The sequence below is a fragment of the Scyliorhinus torazame genome, chromosome 5 (genome assembly GCF_047496885.1).
Source record: "Scyliorhinus torazame isolate Kashiwa2021f chromosome 5, sScyTor2.1, whole genome shotgun sequence".
In the NCBI taxonomy this organism is placed as follows: domain Eukaryota; kingdom Metazoa; phylum Chordata; class Chondrichthyes; order Carcharhiniformes; family Scyliorhinidae; genus Scyliorhinus; species Scyliorhinus torazame.
Genome location: NC_092711.1, coordinates 81,730,729 through 81,753,379, shown reverse-complemented (window position 1 = coordinate 81,753,379; position 22,651 = coordinate 81,730,729). Strand labels below are relative to the sequence as shown.

The 22,651-nt window shown below is 44.9% G+C and overlaps 1 protein-coding gene and 1 non-coding gene across 2 annotated transcripts; both read right to left on the bottom strand.

The window, feature by feature from the left end:
- Window positions 1-15,887: 15,887 nt before the first annotated feature.
- LOC140421354 (uncharacterized) lies at window positions 15,888-21,650 on the bottom strand. The gene is made up of 2 exons (XM_072506023.1): window positions 21,537-21,650; window positions 15,888-17,291 (listed from the first exon to the last, which is right to left on the bottom strand). Exons 1-2 carry the CDS (start codon window positions 21,648-21,650, stop codon window positions 16,305-16,307), a joined length of 1,101 nt encoding a protein of 366 aa, XP_072362124.1. The 3' UTR covers window positions 15,888-16,304.
- Window positions 21,651-21,862: 212 nt separating this feature from the next.
- Window positions 21,863-21,935, bottom strand: trnar-acg (transfer RNA arginine (anticodon ACG)). Its single transcript has one exon. It is a non-coding gene; the product is annotated as a tRNA-Arg (tRNA).
- Window positions 21,936-22,651: the final 716 nt, after the last annotated feature.

Genomic DNA, 22,651 nt, shown 5'->3' with positions numbered 1-22,651 from the left:
TTATGGACTGGACGTTCCTCTTTTGACGATGAGTTGTATTCTTGCTGTTTTTTGTTTACTCTTAAGCGAATCCATGACCTTACACTCGTTTCAAATGATACCCTGCAAAATCCACCATTATGGGGACTGGGAGGAATCGGTCAGAGAGTTCACACGTGTTAAGTGTGAATGGTTTTCTAATGTGCTGTGACATTTTCTGATTCTAATAATAATCTTAAATCAATTTATCTGCCGCTTGTCTAAGTTTTCAGCCGAATTGGACTCCCTCAAAAGAAGGTTCTTCAGTGCAACAAGAATGTAGGTTTCCTGTTCTCGGTCAGAGGGTCAAACTCGGTGCCTGTTTCTGTGGTGTGGTGGTTGTCTTGCTTACTTTACACTCAAAAAATCCTGGATTGGAAACCGCGTAAAAACATTGTCGAGGCCCATTCGTTTAAGTGTTTGGGAAAAGTTGCATAATTGACATTTTCATTGTTACTCATCCCGAATAACCCTTGAACTGAGTAAATCTGCCGTGCGGAACCCCGGTCCCCAGAGCTTCAGCCTGATTCTCTGCATTGCCAGTTTAGTGCCAATAACACAACTCAACACCAACCACTCCCCCAGTGAATCCGCAATAACGCAACTCAACACCAACCACTCCCCCAGTGAATCCGCAATAACACAGCTCAACACCAACCACTCCCCCAGTGAATCCGCAATAACACAACTCAACACCAACCACTCCCCCAGTGAATCCGCAATAACACAGCTCAACACCAACCACTCCCCCAGTGAATCCGCAATAACACAACTCAACACCAACCACTCCCCCAGTGAATCCGCAATAACACAACTCAACACCAACTCCTCCCCCAGTGAATCCGCAATAACACAACTCAACACCAACCACTCCCCCAGTGAATCCGCAATAACACAACTCAACACCAACCACTCCCCCAGGAATCCGCAATAACACAACTCAACACCAACCACTCCCCCAGTGAATCCGCAATAACACAACTCAACACCAACCACTCCCCCAGTGAATCCGCAATAACACAACTCAACACCAACCACTCCCCCAGTGAATCCGCAATAACACAGCTCAACACCAACCACTCCCCCAGTGAATCCGCAATAACACAACTCAACACCAACCACTCCCCCAGTGAATCCGCAATAACACAGCTCAACACCAACCACTCCCCCAGTGAATCCTCAATAACACAACTCAACACCAACCACTCCCCCAGTGAATCCGCAATAACACAGCTCAACACCAACCACTCCCCCAGTGAATCCGCAATAACACAACTCAACACCAACCACTCCCCCAGTGAATCCGCAATAACACAACTCAACACCAACTCCTCCCCCAGTGAATCCGCAATAACACAACTCAACACCAACCACTCCCCCAGTGAATCCGCAATAACACAACTCAACACCAACCACTCCCCCAGGAATCCGCAATAACACAACTCAACACCAACCACTCCCCCAGTGAATCCGCAATAACACAACTCAACACCAACCACTCCCCCAGTGAATCCGCAATAACACAACTCAACACCAACCACTCCCCCAGTGAATCCGCAATAACACAGCTCAACACCAACCACTCCCCCAGTGAATCCGCAATAACACAACTCAACACCAACCACTCCCCCAGTGAATCCGCAATAACACAACTCAACACCAACCACTCCCCCAGTGAATCCGCAGTAACACAACTCAACACCAACCACTCCCCCAGGAATCCGCAATAACACAACTCAACACCAACCACTCCCCCAGTGAATCCGCAATAACACAACTCAACACCAACCACTCCCCCAGTGAATCCGCTGTTGAATATTACCTGAATATAATATCTTACAAAACAAATGTCATTTGTTCTCATATATGCCGGCAAGGTATTCAGGAGAAGCAGAAGTGCTGAAAATTCCCGGTACACTGAGCAGGAACAGAGATGCTCCTATTTAGACTCGGCACAAATATTAACAGTTCCTTCAATGGCGATTAATGCAGGTCAGAGGCTGGGAATCTCGCTGTTATTCTATTAAATTGATTAACACTAAAAGACCGGCTGGGAATCCTGCGGAGAGTAATTCACCCCCTTGCCCCCCCCCCCGCCCCCCCTCCTCCCCTCCCCCCTTTCCAGCCTCTTCACCATCAACAGTCACAAGTCAGGAATTAAATGGCTCAAAGGGCAAAGCTGGCTCGGTGGATTGGCCATGCGAAATGGCTGGGTTACGGGGGGTGGGCCTAGTTAGGGTGCTCTTTCCAAGGGTCGGTGGGGACTCGACGGGCCGAATGGTGTCCTTCTGCACTGCAGGGATTGTATGATTCTACCAATATTGATCTCCTTCAGTTCCTCCCTCTCACTAAGCCCTGCATCCCCAACATTTCTGGCATCTGATTTGTGTCAGTTTCTGTCTCTTTAGAATACACTGGAATTTGTCAAAAAGGCTACTAAAAGTCAATCTAATAATCTAAACGATCAACTGAATTGGGTCAAAGTTATTGAAAATGCATTTTTTCACGGACAGAAACTGATGTCGAAACGTCTGCCACGAGCCAGCCAAGACCCGAACCTGAAACGTCCTGATCCTGAATCAGGCGCGTTATCCATTGCGCCACTGGCCCACAGGGCAAAGGTATCGCTACATCTCGTCCAACAGGCTGTTTATCCCAAAGTGTTTTACAACTATCGGGATTCTTTCAGGGTCACCCCGGCGGATTGGATCAGAGTCAGGGTTGAATTTTTTTTTCTATCCCTTTACTCTCTCATTCCCTTCTTTCAGGTTTGGTTACTCCCTCACCCCTCTTTCTGTCCCTCCCTCCTCCTCCCTCTCTCTCCCTCCCTCCTGTCTCTCTGTCCCTCCCTCCCGTCTCTCTGTCCCTCTCTCCCCGTCCCTCACTCCCCCTCTCCCTCTGTCCCTCCCCTCTCTCTGTCCCTCACTCCCCCCTCTGTCAGGGTTGAATTTGGCGGCAATGTAAAATACACTAATGCTGTTCCCAGTGTGGGAGGTCATTCCCGAAAAACAGAAAGAATGAGTTGGGATTTCTGGGATCGTGTCCAGCGTCTGTTTGTGGGGAAATGCGGTTGGTGAATGCGGCTTGGATAACACTTACCAGGCCATAAAACAATAAGTGAATGAATTTAAGTTTGGAAATTCCAGCTCCTTTCTGTCTGCAGGTATTTCCCGCTCTGAGCTGCACAATGAACAACAAACCACACCGATAAAACTAACTTTTATTTCCTGTCCGTTCAACTGGTGTCGGTGCCGGCAATGTTTATGGGCAAACTGCAGCTTCTGAGTATGTTTCCCCCGCTGCATCTATTCCCCTGGAACTGACACTCTCATTTTCTGTGTCCATCAAATGTCCGAACGGTGTAAAGTTCCGATCATGTCCACCAGAGGGCGACATGGTCACACGTTTCCTCCTTATCAAATACCCGCCACAATATTCCCCTTCAGGTTCTGACTCAGTCAATGGTTCCTCTCTGTTTTCAAACATACGAACAGATTAAATAAAAGCAGAAGCTGGCGATTCGGCCCCTTCAGGCTGCTGAGCCATTCAATAAGATGTGGAGTTGCCGCCGTTGGACTGGGGTGGGCACAGTAAGAAGTCTGACAACACCAGGTTAAAGTCCAACAGGTTTGTTTCGAATCATTAACTTTCGGAGCGCTGCTCCTTCATCGGGTGAGTGAAGAGGTGGGTTCCACAACCATATATCTAGACACAGTCAATGATACAAAGACTCGCATTCAAATTATCATCTTGCATCGTTGACTGTGTCTATATGTGGTTACGGAAGCCACCTCTTCATTCACCTGAGGAAGGAGCAGTGCTCCGAAAGCTAGTGATTCAAAACAAACCTGTTGGAATTTAACCTGGTGTTGTCAGACTTACTATTCAATAAGCTGGCTGATCTGTTTGTGTTTCGAATTCCACATTCCCATCATGCAAAGATACGAAATTTGATTCTGTGATAGTAAATGGTCTGTTTTATAGAATGATACACACACGGGAGCACATACTAACGGATAAGATAGAAGCAGAAGTCGGCCATTCGTCCCTTCAGCCTGTTCTGCTATTGTGATACTCTTCTGTGATACTGAATATTCTGTTTTCTAGAATGATGCAGCACATGTGCAGAGTTCGAAAGAAGCTCAACAAACACTCGAGGAACAGCAGCGCATCTTTCCACTGGGCTCAATACAGCTTTCACACTCAGAGTGAGTTCAACAGTTTCACGCTGTAAATGCTGCCCCCATTCTGTGTGTCCTTACATCGCAGATTTGGGTTTGAATCTTGTTTCCACTTGTTCTTTGTGTCCGGGCGACAGTTGTTGATCAATCTGCCATTGACAGCTCCTCCAGAGACATCTTTTGTTTCTTTGTTTCTTCCATTGCTCTGACAGAGAGCTGGCACAGACACGGCAGCCCGAATGGCCTCATTCTGTGGTGTAGTTATCCTCTGATTCGATGCTAACCTCACCCTGTGGCCAGGGATGCCAAGGCCTTTTCTCATTTAATCTCTCCTGACATGCCCCCAATCAGAGCCCTTTCCTGTTGTTCTGTTTGCTCCCTCCGGGATTTCACTTGCTTCTAATTTTCTACATTTCTAACCTTTCCCGGTTTTAGTGGAAGGTCATGGAGGTGAATGTGATTTTTGTTTCCCTGACCACGAATGCTGCCTGACTTCCTGAGATTTCCCAGCATTTTCCGCAGATATCTGATTGGCTTTGGATGGCAATGTAAGTATCTTTTGGTTCAATCAACCGCTTGTTACCGGCTCGTTGGTCTAGGGGTAAGATTCTCGCTTCGGGGTTTATACTGCACGGAAATGTGAGAGATCCCGGGTTCAAATCCCGGACGAGCCCTTTAATATTATTTTCTGTTGGTCAACCAACATGTTTTCTTCATTTATTTGCGGCGCAGACGGCGGGATTCATTCACATTGGGTTTGCTTTGAGAAGCTGAGCTCACGCTGCAGGGAACCAATACGTTCCCGAGAAAATGGAGACATTTTCGAAAAGCTTGACTATGTGAGAGGGATTTGTTAAGCTTCACAAATCCCTCTCACATAGTCAAGCTTCTCGAAAAGCTTAACAAATCAGAGTGAAGCTTAACAAATCCCTCTCTAATATCTCCATTCACTAATCCAGGTGACTCCATGGTGGTGGATTCAGGCAGCTCTCTGTCTGTTTCATTTTATCCATTCGGGGATGTGAACCTCGCTGGCTGCTCCAGCATTTATTGCCCAAACGATTCGCTATTGAGAAGGTGGTGGTGAGCTGCTTCCTGAACCGCTGCAGTCCATTGGTGTAGGTACACCCACAGTGCTGTTAGGGAGGGAGTTCCAGGATTCTGTCCCAGTGACAGTGAAGGAACAGTCGATACAGTTCCCAGTCAGGATGGGGAGCGGCTGGGAAGGGAACTTTCAGGGTCTCGGGGTCTTGGGTTTGGAAGGCGCTGTCTATGATGCCTTTGGTGAGTTCCTGCACCCATCCAGACAAGTGGAGAGTATTCCATCACACTCCTGACTTGTGCCTTGTAGATGGTGGGCAGGTTTTGTGGAGTTAGGAGGTGAGTTACTCGCTGCAGGATCCCAGCCGCTGACCTGCATTTGTCGCCATTGAACGAACTGTTAATATTTGTGCCGAGTCAAAATAGGAGCATCTGTGTTCCTGCTCAGTGTGCCGGCAATTTTCAGCTGACCCTGAATGAGGTACCTGTCAGAGCAAATGACACGTGCTTGAAAGTTATTATATTCAGGTAATATTGGACAGTGGATTCACTGGGGGAGTGGCTGGTAGCTGAATAGTGTAATTGTCTCGAGACCAGTGAAGCAGAGAACCAGGCTGGAGCTCTGGGGACCGGGGTTCCACGCGGCAGATTAACTCAGCATCAATTCAAGGGCAATTCAAGATTGGTGTAAATGGATAAAGAAAATGTCAATCATGTAACATTTCCACACACGGAAATGAATGGGTTTTGACAATGTTTCTGTGCGGGTTTAAACCGAGGACCTTTAAGCAAACATGCTCATCACTACACTACAGAAACAGGGAACAGCGCTTAGTGCATTGACCGGGAATAGTAAACTGTGCGTCCTTATTGTCAGAACCTTTTATTGTCAGAGTACTATTCAACTGAAAACTTAGGCAAGTGGCGGAGAAATCGATCCGACATTAGAATCATAAAATGCTATAATCAGCAATGACATTAGAAAACCATTCAGAGTTAACACGTGTGAACTCTCTGACTGCGATTCCTGCCAGTCTCCATCACAGTATTTTGCAGGATATCAATCGGAACTTTGCGGGTGTAAGATAATGTATTCGCTTAACTATTGAACAACAAATAGCAAGGATACAAGTCATCTGCAAATTTAGATGAGTAACGTCAATAAAGTTTCGAATAAGGGACATTTGGTGTGTGAAGGGAATGTGTTAACCTGTACACTGAAAAACAGCTGACTGCCAATGAGCCCATTGGACTGGTGTTTGGAAAATGTGTTGTCTTGTCTGTAAACGTGATAATACTCCAACAAAAATATAGACATTGAAAAGAGCAAACCGATTAGTCTCAATGTCCTTCTCTCTTTCTGTGATCTTGAAGTTTCTCTATTCCAATTATTCTTCCAATTTGCTTTTGAAAAAGGTGTTTCTGCAGAATCCTTGCGCAGTTTGATTTAAACGAGAACGTTCCCCTGGTCCAATGATCAGAAGATTTGGACACGAAGATGGTGTAGTTTACGATATAAACATTATGTAATCATGCAATTGGTTTCATTTTGAATTTACAAAAGTGTCTTTTCTGCTGAAGAATCGTCATTATTTCTGAGTTGATAACAGAATCTAATTAATTTGCTCTCCATCCTGTTTACAGAGTCTGTCTATTAGCGAGGGAAAGGATTTGTAAAGCTTAACACAGCCCCTAGAGATCACTTTGCTGAAGTAGTTTACTTTATTTGATTTCAAATTTATTTTTAAATGTAGAAATGTCCGCTCAGCAAATATCTCCGGGTGAAATTATTTCCTCTCATTCGATAATAACGTCATTCTTATGTTCCTTCGAAAAACATCAAACAATTTTACTCAGTATTTGTTCCATTATTCAAAACTTGATATTATTTGATATTTATGTCCTCATCTGAAATTGAGACTCTCTGAAATATACAACATTGAATTGCAAACATGACTGACAAAGAAAATAAATCGAGTCACTGGGTAATACAAGTTCCCTTGTGTTCATTTGAGATTGGCCCCAGTCAGTTTTTAAACACAATCAAATATCTTCACGGGTCAGAGATTTAAGAATGATATGTTCATTATATTTGACCCTCTTTGTTCTGGGTATGAAACATTCTGCAGCCTAAGTCCCGTTAGTGTATAAGAAAGGAGGGGTGACAGCAAATCCGCACTGAGCCTGGATTTCCTCATCTCCCTGAGTGGCTTTTCCTGTTTCTCTCCCACAAAGCCCGATTTTCAAAAAGGTGTTTTAGTTAAATCTCTGCTATTTCCTCTACTTCAGTTGGAGTATCATTTGTCTCTGTCTGTATGAGCACACATTACCATTAAATATGTTTCAGATGGTGATTAAAAATGTTCATCTACATTCATAAATCCATTAAATTCTGTTAAATTGGATCATCTTTTTCTGATCTTTGTTTCTTCAATATTCACTACCTCCGCCTTCTCTGAATGAAGTTTGAGGCCGAGATGAGACCAAATATATATCTAATACATGGGATTCAGGTGACATGCAGAAACAATCGCATGTTCTCCAACTTCCCTCAAACTAAGCGACAAGTATTCGATGTTCCTGCCCAGTTTTGAACGGAGGACATTTTGCGGCGTTGGATGAACATGAGAACCACTACACTACAGAAACAGTAAGAAGTCTTACAACACCAGCTTAAAGTTCAACATGTTTGTTTCAAACACTAGCTCCTTCCTCAGGTGAGCAGTGCTCTGAAAGCTAGGGTTTGAAACAAACCTGTTATACTTTAACCTGGTGTTGTAAGACTTCTTACTGTGCTCACCCCAGTCCAACGCCGGCATCTCCACATCATGGCTACAGAAACAGGCAGCAGCGGAACAGCCAATGAACCTGTGCTATGTTCAACTGCAGTGTCTTGCTGCAGCTTCTGATGGTTAGGCTGAGAGGCCATGTCACTTATTACTCTCCTCTAGCTTCCTCACATGTTTATTTCTAGCAACATTTTCATTACTTCCATTGACCTCTCTTCCCTCACAATTGCTCCCCCCAAGCATACATTCACACCACTTGGGCAATTTGCTCCCTGTTCCTAGTCTTCCTCTGACACACTGCTTACTTTAGTTCTGCCATTAACACAGTCTAATCTCTTAACGTGCCACTATCAGCACCTTTCTTAGCCTTGTAAGAAGTCTCACAACACCAGGTTAAAGTCCAACAGGTTTGTTTGGAGTCACTAGCTTTCGAAGAGCAGCTCCTTCACCAGGGGCGTTTCTTAGCCTTAATCACCCCATTTACATTCCTTTTTTCTTTCTATCCAAGACATTTTAGTCATTCTCCACCTATTGCTGGCCCTCTATCCAGTCCCAATTCTCCACGAGACCCCCGCCCGCCACCCCATCCACCACCCCCGCCCATCCACAATAGTCTGAATCTGACCCCCTTTCCAGTTCTCCAGCTTTGACAAAGCGTCACCCAGACCCGGAACGACAGCTGCCATCTCGCTCCACAGAGGCTGTCAGACCTGCTGAGATTGTCCAGTATTTTCAGTTTTTGTTTCTGATTGAAGCATCTGCAGTAAGTTGCTTTTATCTTACAATTAGACATGATTGACACAATTATTATGTTCATCTGCATCTGTCAATCCATTATATACTGTTGTGGATGAACAAACTGCGAATATCCAAACTGTCTTAAAGCAGGGAAATCTTTATCAGCTCATTGCTTCTTTAATGCTTCTAGCAAGTTTCGAACCAGACACCTTTCACACGTTAGCTGACTTTGATAACCTCTATGCTACAGAAACAGCTGGCAGCACAGTACCCAATGGCCCTGTGCAATGTTCAACTGCACAGTCTTGCTGCAGCTTTCAATGGTTCGGCTGAGAAGCCAGGTCACTAATTACAAGAAGACAACTGTTTCTTTAAAACCTGTGTCTCAACTTGTAAAACCATATCAAATGGAACTTATATTGAACTTCAGCATTTGTTCAGCAAATATCTAATGGAACAGTGCTCTCTGTTCAATCATTAATGCATCATTCTTATCTTCCGACAGAAAATTTCCACCAATTTTACTCAATATTTGTTCCATTATTCAATGTTGAACATCAGAATATTTATTTGTTATATATGACTTCATTTTGAATCGAATAGTTTCCAAGACTTCACTCTGAATATCTCCGAAATGTGCACCATTGAATTGCAAACATGAGTGACCAAGAAAGCGTGGGTCACTGGGTAATACAAATCCCATGAATCTTTGTTGTGATTGTAGCCATGATTTGGAGGTGCCGGCGTTGGACTGGGGTGAGCACAGTAAGAAGTCTTACAACACCAGGTTAAAGTTCAACAGGTTTGTTTTGAATCACTAGTTTTCAGAGCGTAGCTCTTTCTTCTTCCTCTTCACCTGAGGAAGCTGTGCTCCGAAAGCTAGTGATTCTTAACAAACCTGTTTGACTTTAACCTGGTGTTGTAAGGCTTTTACTTTGTTGAGATTGACCGCAGACAGCTTTTGAATAAAGTCAAATATAATTAAATGGAAGTGAATTGAGAATTATGTGTTGCTTATATTTGGCCCCTCTGTGTTTTGGTGTGAAACGTTCTGCAGCCTAAATCCCGTTCATGTATAAGAAAGGAGGGCTGACAGCAAATCCACACTGAGCTTGGATTTCCTCATCTCCCTGAGTGGCTTTTCCTGTTTATCATGAAGGCCGAATCTTTTAAAAGGCGGTTCAATTAAATCTCTGCCATTTCCTCTAATTCAGTGACAGTATCGTTTGTGTCTGTCTGTATGAGCACCCATTACAGGTAGATATGTTTTGTACAGTGATAAAAATATTAATCTTCGTCTACAAAGCCGCTGAATTCTTTCGTGAACTGAGCAAACTGCCAAGGTCCGCACTTTGTTTTTTCATGTATGGAACGATCTATCTGGATGTACACAGAACAATACTTTTCACTTACCTTGGTACACGTGACAATAAATCAGTTCCAATCAAAGAGACAGTTTTGTACTTCAGATTGAACAGTGAGCCTTCTTAAACCTTATTCATTCATGGGAGGTGGGCGTCACTGGCTGGGCCAGTATTTACTGCTCATTCCAATTGCTCTTGAACTGCTTGTCTTGCGAGTCTATATCAGAGGGCACTTACAAATAAACCACAACATTGCTGTGGATCTGGAGTCACCTGTAGGCCAGGCCACATAAAGAGAGCGGATTTCCTAGGGGACATTAGTGAACCAGATGGGTTTTTACAAAAATTATAGAATCATAGAATTTAGTGCAGAAGGAGCCCATTCAGCCCATCGAGTCTGTGCTGGCCCTTGGAAATAGCACCCTACCTAAGCCCACACTCCCACCCTAATCCCCCTAACCCCACCCAACCTTTTTGAACACAAAGGGAAATTTAGCCTGGCAAATCCACCTAACCTGCATGTTTGGACTGTGGGAGGAAACCAGGGCACCCGGAGGAAATCCATGCAGACACGGGGAGAACGTGCAGACTCCGCACAGGCAGTGAACCAAGCCGGGAATCGAACCTGGGACCCTGGAGCAGTGAAGTAACTGTGCTAACCACTGTGCTACTGTGCCCCCCCCCTATTGACAGTGTCAACATTAGACTTTTAATTCAAGGCTTTTATTGAATTTCAATTTCAATATCTGTCATAGGCAAATTCGATCCCAGATCCCGAGAGCATTAACCTGGGTCTCTGGATTACTAGCCCAGTAACAATACCATTCTGCCACTGCCTATTCCACATACACTTGGCAGAATACGATGTCTCGTGTTGTGTTCTGTGATCTTGTCTTGCAATGATTCTACAGAACTGCTGGTGACTTAGTCAGAACGATGATTTATTAATGTACATGTGGTAATGCTATACAGACCAAGTTATCACAGAGTCACATGGGACTCTCTTGGAACTACCCTGATGTGCGACTGTCCTAGTGTACGCTTTACAACCTTCTGCTGGTAGCCGGATGTTCCCTGACTGATGTCTGACAACACCTGGTGGGAGGTCACACTGCTGAGTACATGTAATATTATCCACAGGCTTATCACCACATCTAGTAACTTTGCAAGATTATAGAGTCATTTATTTTTTCAAACAAATTCTGATAGCTCTGCAGTTTCTGGAAACATTTTGGTTGATAATGTAATTTTTAAAAATAAAGATCTAGTCTTTACAATATAATTACCTAATACACCAATTCACTAATCATAATCAATGTTCACCACTGAATAATCATTAACTTAATTATTGTTTTTTGCGATGAAATCAATACATAGTTAATGTGGAAAAGGTACAGAAGGTGAAATAGCTGCAGAAAGGCACATGTTAGAGGTGTAAAAGGGCTTCCTTGACCTTATTGCTAAGGCCAGTGAATACACTATGAAAATAACAATTTACGGGCACCAAAGCTGCGCAATGGTTAGCACTGTTGCCTCATGGTGCCGACCCTGGGTCACTGCCGTGTGGAGTTTGCACATTCGTCCCGTGGTTTTGTTGGTTTCACCCCCGGAACCCAAAGATGAGCAGTGGAGGCGGATTGGCCACGCTAAATTGTTCCTTAATTGGAAAAAATGAATTGGGTGCTCTAGATTTTTTTTTAATAACGAAAATAAAACTAAATGTGATTACACATGCGCACTTACAGCTTCCTACATTACAACAGTGAATATGTTTCAAAAGTACTCCATTGGCGTTAAAACACCTTAGGAGGTCCAGTGGTAGCGGGAGGTTTTATAGAAATGTACATTTGTTCTAATTGTCCGCAAACGAGGAAATATTACACTTGGTGTCCTCACCAATTTATTGATAAAGTCTTAATTTTGTGTAATAACCACGTCAATGACACCATTTTGAATACTCTGTGAAATTCCAGACACACCATATGTACAATTATTTGTTGTAAAACAGAGCGAGTTGTTGTGATTTGGAATGCACTGTCCATAAATGGTGCCAGAATCTCATTGGGCTGTAACTTCCAAAGGGAATTTGATGCATTCCGAAAAAGAAAACAAAATAGTTGAACTGTGGGATTAAATGGGTCCCTGTAAAAAGAGATAGCTTGGGGAAAATGGGCCAAATAGACTCCTCTATGCTCTTGGAGCCTGTGTACATGTAAAGCGAGGAGTAATGACCTGTAACCTACTGCTTATGAGGGTAGGAGATGCAGAGATTTCAATAGGAAATTGTGGACAGGCACTGAGAGATATAAACCCACAGGGATTTGGGGATAGAACGGGGCAATGGACAGACTGGTTTCCTCCACAGGGAGCTGACACGGTCCCAAAGGGCTGAATGGCCCCATTCCTCACCCTCCAGATGCTGTGATCTCAGGAGAGAAATTCAGCTGCTCCAGTCACTCCAACTAACTGGAGTCCCTCATCTCTGGTGCCATTCTTGTAAATGTCCTCTACACCGTCTCTCAGAACTTCACATTTTTCCTAAAGTGTGGGGCCCTATCTAGGGTTCCATTCCAGAGGGATAGAATTGAAAAGCACGGAGGAAATGTTCAACTTGTTTAGAACCAGGGTTGGACTACACTGGGAGCACTGACAACATTGGTGATCTCCATTTAGAAAAAGGAAATAGAGGCACTGGAGAAGGTGTGACAAAGATTCATAATATACAGAACTGAGAGCATTTAACACTCAGGAAAGGCTGGGGCTGCTTTTTTTTGGAAAAGAGAAGACTGAAGGGTGACCTGATGGAAGTCTTTAAGATCACAAAGGGGTTCAACAATCCAATAGGAATTTCAATAGAAACCTCTTTATCCAGCGAGTGGTGAGAATGTGGAATTCACTCTCACAGCGAGTGGTTGAGGTGAACAGCATGAATCCATTGAACAGGAAGCTAGATACATACATGAGAGAGAAACAATAGAAGGTGATGCTGATGGGGGAGATGTAGAGGGATGGGTGGAGGATCATGTGGAGCATAAATACTGACACAGACCATGGCTAACCTCAGCCGTTATGGGAATTTAACCTGTGCTGTTGGTGTCACTCAGCACGAACCAGCCATCTAGCCAACTGAGCTAACCGATCCCCGTGCAAATCTGTAATAATTCCTTAAATATTAGTGATTGCTTTTCTCCCACCATACTATTTAATGTAGTTTCCTCACCTCAGTGCACCTCAGATAACTTTCCACTGCGTACCCTGATAGTTTTCTTCTGTGAGAAGCTCCACGATAAATTAAACAAAAGAACCATGTAGCCACCGTAGCCCATCTTCATGGCAATGTGGCATGATTTTGGGGGTTTCCAAACAGAAATGGTAATAAAACATCTTCTAACCTCCAAACCCCTTTTCACTTTTTGATCCTTGTGACATGTGCAACCAGATATTCGCAAGAATGCTCAGAGAGAACCAGCCCACTGGGGGCGAAGAGGTGAGACCGGCCAGTCCAGCAGAAATAAACCCTGTGACCATCCCCATTGACCAACATAAATTGAACAAAATGCAGTCCTGGGTGTAACTGAGAACAGAAACAGTAACAGCAGAATCAAATCCCCGTAAACAGTTGTGAACTTGTTGGTGTCTCAGAAAGTGCGATGAATTACAAAATCACTTTGCACATTGAGAGCAGGTGAACGGCCTCTCCCCAGTATGAACTCCCTGGTGTGACTGCAGACGGCATAACCGAGTGAATCGCGCAAATAGACGTAAACGAGTGTGAAATAATCGGGATTATGGAGACATGGCTGCAGGATGACCAGGGATGGGAACTGAATATATTCAGTATTTAGGAAGGACAGACAAAAAGGAAAAGGCAGTGGAGTGGCAGTGCTGGTTAAAGAGGAAATTAATGCAATAGTGAGGAAGGATATTAGCTCCGACAATGTGGAATCTGTATGGGTAGAGCTCAGAAACACTAAGGGGGAAAATAAATTAGCAAAGAGATCCCCAAACTGCAGTGATGATGTTGGGAATGACATAAAACAGGAAATTAGGCTGATTGTATAAGTTTCTATATGTATGTGAAGAGAAAAAGATTGGTGAAGACAAATGTAGGTTCCTTACAGTCAGAAACAGGGGAATGTATAATAGGGAACAAAGAAATGGCTGAGCAAATAAATACATACTTTGGTTCTGTCTTCACAAATGAGGGCACAAATCAGATACCAGAAATGTTGGCGAACGCAGGATTTAGTGAGAGGAACTGAAGGAGATTAATATTAGTAGAGAAATGATATTGGGGAAATTGATGGGACTGAAGGCTGATAAATACCCAGGGACTGATAATCTGCATCCCAAAGTAGTTAAGGAAGTGGCTCTATAAATAGTGGATGCATTGGTGGTCATCTTCTAGGATTCTAGAAGATTCTAGACTCTGGAACTGTTCCTGCAGATTGGAGGGTGGCTTATGAAACTCCAGTATTTAAAAAGGGAGATGCGGAGAAAAATTGGGGAATTTTTGATCAGTAAGCCTGACCTCGGCAGTGGGGAAATTCAAGAATCCATTATCAAAGATCTTATAGCAAAGCACTTCAAAACCAGTGGCAGGATCAGACAGAGTCAGCATGGATTTATGAAGGGGAAATCATGCTTGACAAATCTACTGGAATTCTTTGAGGGTGTAACTGGTGGAGTTGACGCGGGGGAGCCAGTGGATGTGGTATACTTGGACTTTCAGAAGGCATTTGACAAAGTCCCATAAAGGAGATTAGTGCGTAAAATTAAAGAACATGTGATTAGGGGTAGTGTCTTGAGATGGATAGAAAACTGGTTGGCAGACAGGAAATAGAGTCGGAATTAATGGGTCTTTTTCAAATTGGCAGGCAGTGACGGAGTACCTCAGGGATCGGTGCTCGGACCCCAGATATTCACAAAGTATATTAATAATTTTTTTTAAAAATTGAAAGTATCCAATTCTTTTTTTCAAATTAAGGAGCAATTTAGCATGCCCAATTCACCTACCCTGCACACTTTGGGTTATGGGGGTGAGACCCACGCAGACATGGGGAAAACTGTCTCTACACGGACAGTGGCCCGGTGCCAGGATTGAATCCTGGTCCTCAGCTCCGTGAGGCAGCAGTGCTAACCACTGTGCCACTCTATATATTAATGATTTAGGTGAGGGAACAAAATGCAATATCGCCAAATTTACAGATGACACAAGTTGCTTGGGTGGTTGAGCTCTGAGGAGGATGCAGAGCTCCTTCAGTGTGATTTGGACAAGTTGAGTGAGTGGACAAATGAATGGCAGATGCAATATAATTTGGAGAAATGCAAGGTTATCCACTTTGGTAGCAAAAACAAGGCAGACTATTAGCTGAATGGCCATAAATTAGGAGAGGGGATTGTGCAACGAGACCTGGGTGTCCTTGTACACCAGTCACTGAATGTAAGCATGTAGCTACAGCAGCCGGTAAAGAAGGCAAATGGTTTGCTCGCCTTCACTGCGAGCGGATTCGAGTACAGGAGCAGGGATATCTTGCTATAATTATACAGGGCCTTGGCGAGGCCATACCTGGAATATTGTGTGCAGTTTTGGTCTCCTTATCTGATGAAGGATGTTCTTGCTCTAGAGGGAGTGCAGCGAAGGTTTACCAGACTGATTCCTGGGATGGTGGGACTAGCGCACGAGAGACTGAATCAGTTAGGATTGTATTCGCTGGAGTTCAGAAGAATGAGGGGGGGGGGGGGGGGGGGGGAGAAATGTCATTGAAACCTATAATATTCCAACAGGGGTTGATAGGGGAGATGCAGGAAAGATTTTCCCGATGGTGGGAATGTACAGAACCAGAGGTCGCAATCTGAGGATACGGGGTAGACCGTTTAGGACAGAGATGAGGAGTAATTTCTTCACCCAGAAAGCGGTGAGCCTGTGGAATTTGTTACCACAGAAATAGTTGAGGCCAATACATTATATGTTTTCAAGAAGCAGTTAGATATAGAACTGAGGGCGAAGGGGATCAAAGGATATGGAGGGGAAAGCGGGATTAAGCTACTGAGTTGATGATAAGCCATGATCTGAATGAATGCTGGAGCAGGCCTGAAGGGCCAAATTGCCTCTTCCTGCTCCTATTTTCTGTGTTTCTATGTAATCCCTTCCCACACTGAGAGCAGATGAATTACTTCTCCCCAGTGTGAACTCGCTGGTGTGTCTGCAGGTGAGATAACTGAGTGAATCCCTTCCCACACTGAGAGCAGGTGAATGGCCTCCCCCCAGTGTGAACTCGCTGGTGTGTCTGCAGGTTGTATAAACATGTGAATCTCTTCCCACAGAGGGAGCAGGTGAATGGCCACTCCTCAGTGTGAACTCGCAGATGTCTCTGCAGGATTGATGAATTAATAAATCCCTTCTCACACTGAGAGCAGGTGAATGGCCTCTCCCCAGTGTGAACTCGCTGGTGTGCCTGCAGACTGGATAACTGAGTGAATCCCTTCTCACACTGAGAGCAGGTGAATGGCCTCCACCCAGTGTGAACTCGCTGGTGTGCCTGCAGACTGGATAACTGAGTGAATCCCTTCCCACACTGAGAGCAGGTGAATGGCCTATCCCCAGTGTGCACTCGCTGGTGTGTCTCCAGACTGGATAACTGTGTGAATCCCTTCCCACACTGAGAGCAGGTGAATGGCCTCTCCCCAGTGTGAATTCTCTGCTGTCTCAGCAGGGTGGATGAATTAATGAATCCCTTCCCACATTGAGAGCAAGTGAATGGCTTCTCCCCAGTGTGAACCCGCTGGTGTTTCTGCAGGCTGGATGAATCAATGAATCCCTTCCCACACTGAAAGCAGGTGAATGGCCTCTCCCCAGTGTGAACCCGCTGGTGTGTTTGCAGACCGGATAACTGTGTGAATCCCTTCCCACACTGAGAGCAGGTGAATGGCCTCTCCCCTGTATGAACTCGCTGGTGTGCCTGCAGGGCATATAAATGACTGAATCCCTTCCCACACAGGGAGCAGGTGAACGGCCTCTCCCCAGTGTGACTGCGTCGATGAATCTCCAGCTCAGATGGGCATCTGTATCCCTTCCCACAGTCCCCAATTTCCACGGTTTCTCCATGTTTTGGGTCTCCTTGTGTCTCTCCAGATTGGACAATCAGTGGAAGCCTTGTCTACACATAGAACATGTGCACTGTCTCTCCTCACTGTGAATGGTGTGATGTTTTTTCAGGCTGCGTAACTGGTTTAAGTTCTTTCGACAGACAGTTCACTAGACCACTCTCACTCGGGTGTGTGTTGTGTGGGTCTCGGTGCTTTTCCAGTCACACTGATGTTTCCACTGTCAGTTCACTGGAACACTCTCACTCGGGTGGGTGTTGTGTGGGTCTCGGTGCTTTTCCAGTCACACTGATGTTTCCACAGTCAGTTCACTGGAACACTCTCACTCGGGTGTGTGTTGTGTGGGTCTCGGTGCTTTTCCAGACACACTCACGTTTAACATCTTCTGAAGCCAACAGACTGGACAAACATTTCTCCTTCTCGCCAATGATATTCAGATCAGAAGGAATCGAGTGAGTTTGTCACATCGAGATGTGATGTTTGAGATTTCTGTCTACAATTCCTCCTCTTCCAATATCCTTTAAAAACAATTTACAAAAGTCATCAGTTAGTACAGGATAGAAATTCAGAACAGATAATTTTAGTTCCCATGGAACATTATTTCCTCTCTTGTTCTCCAAAAGCTGTAAATCTCCATCCCACACTCTCCCTCCATTCTCACTCTGCTGTATCTAATATTCACCCTTCCAATTCTCCTGAAGGTGCTGATTCATGTTGATTGACAGATCCCAGCTCAGCTCACTGCTTCCTGACCAGGACACAGATTAGAATAGGAGCAAGAGTAGGCCATTCGGCCCCCTGAGTGTGCTCAACCATTCAATGAGATCCTTCGACGACCTACCTCAGCACCATTTTCCCCACACGATCCCCATATCCCTCGATATCTTCAATATCTAGAAACCTATCAATATTTGTCTTGAACATACTTGATGACTGAGGCTCCACATTCCTCTGGGGTAGAGAATTCCAAAGCTTCACCACATCCTCGAGTGAAGAGATCCCTCCTCATCTCAGCTTTCACTCTATTTTCTTACTTGTTCCCCATAACCCTTAACTCCATTGTCAATAAAATATCTGTCAAACGTGTGCTTCAATATATTCAATGACCCCCAGATACAACTGGTCCCTGTGGAAGAGAAATCCAAAGACTAACAACCCTCTGAGGGAAGAGATGACTGGGAATCTAAAACGTAGCTGCAGTCTTATATTACAAGGCGAGAAATAATAATATTTACTTTATTACAGAATGGTAAATAATATATTTAATCTGTACCTGGAATGATCTGGAAGAAGGAACTGAAGGCACTATTGCTAAGTTTGCAGATGGTACAAAGATCTGTAAAGGGACAGGTAGTATTGAGGAAGCAAGGGGGCTGCAGAAGGATTTGGACAAGCTAGGAGAGTGGGCAGTGAAGTGGCAAATGAAATACAATGTGGAACAGTGACAGGTTATGCACTTTGGAAGGAGGAATTTAGGCATAGACTATTTTCTAAATGGGGAAATGTTTAGGAAATCAGAAGCACAAAGTGACTTGGGAGTCCTTGTTCACGATTCTCTTGCGGTTAATGTGCATGTTCAGTTGGCAGTTAAGAAGGCAGATGCAATGTTAGCATTCATGTCAAGAGGACTAGAATACAAGACCAGGGATATATTCTGAGGCTGTATAAGGCTCTGGTCAGACCCCATTTGGAGTATTGTGAGCAGTTTTAGGCCCCGTATCTAAGGAAAGATGTGGCTGGACTTGGAAAGGGTCCAGAGGAGGTTCACAAGAATAATCCCTGGAATGAAGAGCTTGTCGTATGAGGAATGGTTGAGGACTCTGGGTCTGTGTGCGTTGGAGTTTAGAAGGATGAGGGGGGATCTTATTGAAACTTATAAAATACTGCGAGGCCTGGATAGAGTGGACGTGGAGAGAATGTTTCCACTTGTGGGAAAAACTAGAACCAGAGGACACCATAGCAGACTAAAGGGACGATCCTTTAAAACAGAGATGGGGAGGAATGTCTTCAGCCAGAGGGTGGTGAATCTGTGGAACTCTTTGCCGCAGAAGGCTGTGGAGGTCAATTCACTGAGTATCTTTAAGACAGAGATAGATAGGTTCTTGATCAATAAGGGGATCATGGATTATGGGGAGAAGGCAGGAGAATCGGGATGAGAAAATATCAGCCATGCTTGAATGGTGGAGCAGACTCGATGGGCCGAGTGGCCTATTTCTGCTCCTATGTCTTATGGTATTATGGTACCATATAAGAACACGAGACATATCTCTGTCCATTATTAGTTTAATGTCCCCTGAAATGTCAGCCATCACCTGGGGAACCCGTCCCTTTAATTGAGAACATTAGGAAAGAGACAATTTAAAAAAAAAAAAAATTTAGAGTAACCAAGTATTTTTTTCCAATTAAGGTGCAATTTGGTGTGGCCAATCCACCTACCCTGCACATCTTTGGGTTGTGGAGGTGAGTCCCACGCAGACACGGGGAGAATGTGTAAACTCACATGGACAGTGACCTGGGCAGGGATCGATCCCGGGTCCTCGGTGCCGTGAGGCAGCAGTGCTAACCACTGCGCCACCATGCCGCCCATAAGAAAATATTTTCACCAGAGAATGGGTGAATGGGTGTGAGAAGGGGGTGAAGCTGCAGCCGTTGAACCAGTTTTGGCTGGTTCGACAAGCTTAGCTTCTGGGTCGGAACCTGGAAGGGTGGGTTTGGATTCAATTTGTGTATCTAGGTCGGGTTTTGGTGGGAAATGGGAGGGTGGTGGGATGGGTTAGCTAGCTGATGACTATAGACCTGTTTTTGTTTTACTCTGAGGGTATGGGTGTATGTGGCTGCCACCTTGGTGGACCCTTGGCCTGTACTTTTTGAAGATTTACTGGATAGTCCCTTACGGCTGATTCCATGATGGGGAGGGGGGGTGGGAGACCCCTGATTCGGGGCTGGTCACCTGGAACGTAAGGGGTTTGGGTGCTCCAGTGAAGAGGTTGAGGGTTTTCGCTCACCTAAAGAATCTAAATGCTGGTGTGGTGTTCTTGCAGAAGACTCACTTGCGGGTTAGAGATCAGACCAGACTGCGGAGGGGTGAGCCAAGTGTTTCACTCGGGCTTTGACAAAGGGCTTAAGGCGTTGCAATTCTAATCAACACACTTATCCCTCTTTCATTCACTAGGATTGGCTTCCTTTTCTTTCCATCTCTGCCACCGCTTTGCATCGTCAATAAGACATTGGGACTCAAAGACTAATCCAGTTTGATGGACAAGTTGTCTCCATTCTGAACAATGGGGAACAAGCTCCGCCCACTCATTGAAACATCGCCCGTGACAAAGATGACAAACGCGCATGCGCCCTGAAGCACATCCAATAAAGATGGTGGCCCTTAACCAGAGCCGAACATGAACTGCAGCTCCGCTCGGTACAAACTGGGTCCCGTAAACTCTTTTCCGAGGCTAATGCCTCACACAAGGTGCTTGGGCAACGTTTCCGCTCATCCCCGCGATCTTTCGGATCTGAAGACACAGTTCTTCTCCTTCGACATTACCCTCACTGCGCATGCTTCAATCACAGCGGGTCCCGCCTCTCATTCACTCCGATTGGTTGGAGGACCAGCCGCTCCCAGTCGGCCCTCTAGTCCCGCTCCTCCTCTTCCTATTGGTCTGGAGCTGCCGTCAATCACCCGGGCATTGTGACGGTGCAGATGCTGAGAACGGCCACAGGCTCAGGCTGACCCCCAGAGGATAAACAGCAAAGGATTCACTCACTTGGAAACAAACAAATACAGTGTCTGTTCCAGTAATGAGTCAGGCTGCAGTGTGAGTGAACACATCATTGGATCCAATGTAGAATCATAGATCCCAGAGAGTGCAGAAGGAGGCCATTCGGCCCCTCAAGTCTGCACCGACCCTCTGAAAGATCACCCTCCGTATGCCAATCCCCCATCCTATCCCCGTAACCGCACCCAGGGACAATTTAGCGCAGCCAATCCACCTAACATCTTTGGACTGTGGGCGGAAACCAGAACACCTGGAGGAATCTATGCAGACACAGGAAGAGTGTAAACTCCACGCAGACAGTGACCCAAGGTCGGAATTGAACCCAGGTATCTGGCACTGTGAGAAAACAGTGCTAACCACTGTGCCGCCCCATTACTCTGTCAATGTTACTATTAGTCAATAACCTGCCTGTTATTCCAATCCTGGTGTGTGTTTCTCTGTCACTGTTATTATTAAACATAATATCCGCACTGTGTCAAAATCGGAACACGTTTTGCTTCTCATTGCGACTTGAAAATTCAGTACTTCTGGCTTTGTTGAATGAATATTTGAGGCCGAGTGGAAATCAAATATAAGAGCCGTGTAACGTAGGAGATTCAGGTGATATTCAGTACAGTCACCAGAGTTCCTATTGGCCATCGGCGGCTCTCCGTTTTGAGCGGCGAGCTGCCTGGTGGCGAGTTGACCTGAGGATCACCACACCTCAGGCGAGGGGTTAAATTGAGAAGACAGGCCCTTCATGAATAACCTCAGCTGATGTGAGAATTGATCATGCCCTATTGACCTTGCTCCCCATCAAGAACCAGCTGTCAAGCCAACTGAGCTAAACCGGATGCCAAAACGTTGAACTCAGAGCCAGCCAGAAGTCGAACCTGGAATCTCCTGATTCGTAGTCAGACGCGTTATCCATTGCGCCACTGGCCCATAGTGGTGAATTGCTTTTGATATTTTTCTTTGATGAAGACAAGTTACGAGATTGAGGTAATATTCAGCAACAGACTAAACCTGAAGCAGGTGATGTTTCTGCCGGTTTCAAACTGGGGACCTTTCACCTGTGAGGCGAATGTGATAACCACTACACTACAGACACAGCTGGCAATGTGGCAGCCAATGGACCAGTGAGACGTTCATCTGAACTGTCTTGTTGCAGCAGGGGCTGATTTAGCACAGTGGGCTAAATAGCTGGATTGCAATACAGAACAATGCCAGCAGCGCAGGTTCAATTCCTGTACCGGCCTCCCTGAACAGGTGCTGGAATGTGGTGACTAGGGGCTTTTCACGGTAACTTCACTGAAGCCTACTTGTGACAATAAGCGATTATTATTCTCATGGTTCGGCTGAGAGGCCGTGTCATTTCTCACAAGAACACGTCTGTTTCTTGAAAACCGATGCCTCAACTTACAAGACCAGAAGAAATAGAACTTATATTGAACTTCAGCATTTGTTCAGCAAATATCTAACGGAACAATGCTTTCTCTTCAATTAATAATGCATCATTCTGATCTTCCTACAGAAAAAAATCATCCACCTTTACTCAATATTTGTTTCATTATTCAATGTTTAACATCAGTATTTTTATTTATTATATATGTCTTCATTTTGAATTGAATAACTGAAATATACACCACTGAATTGCAAAC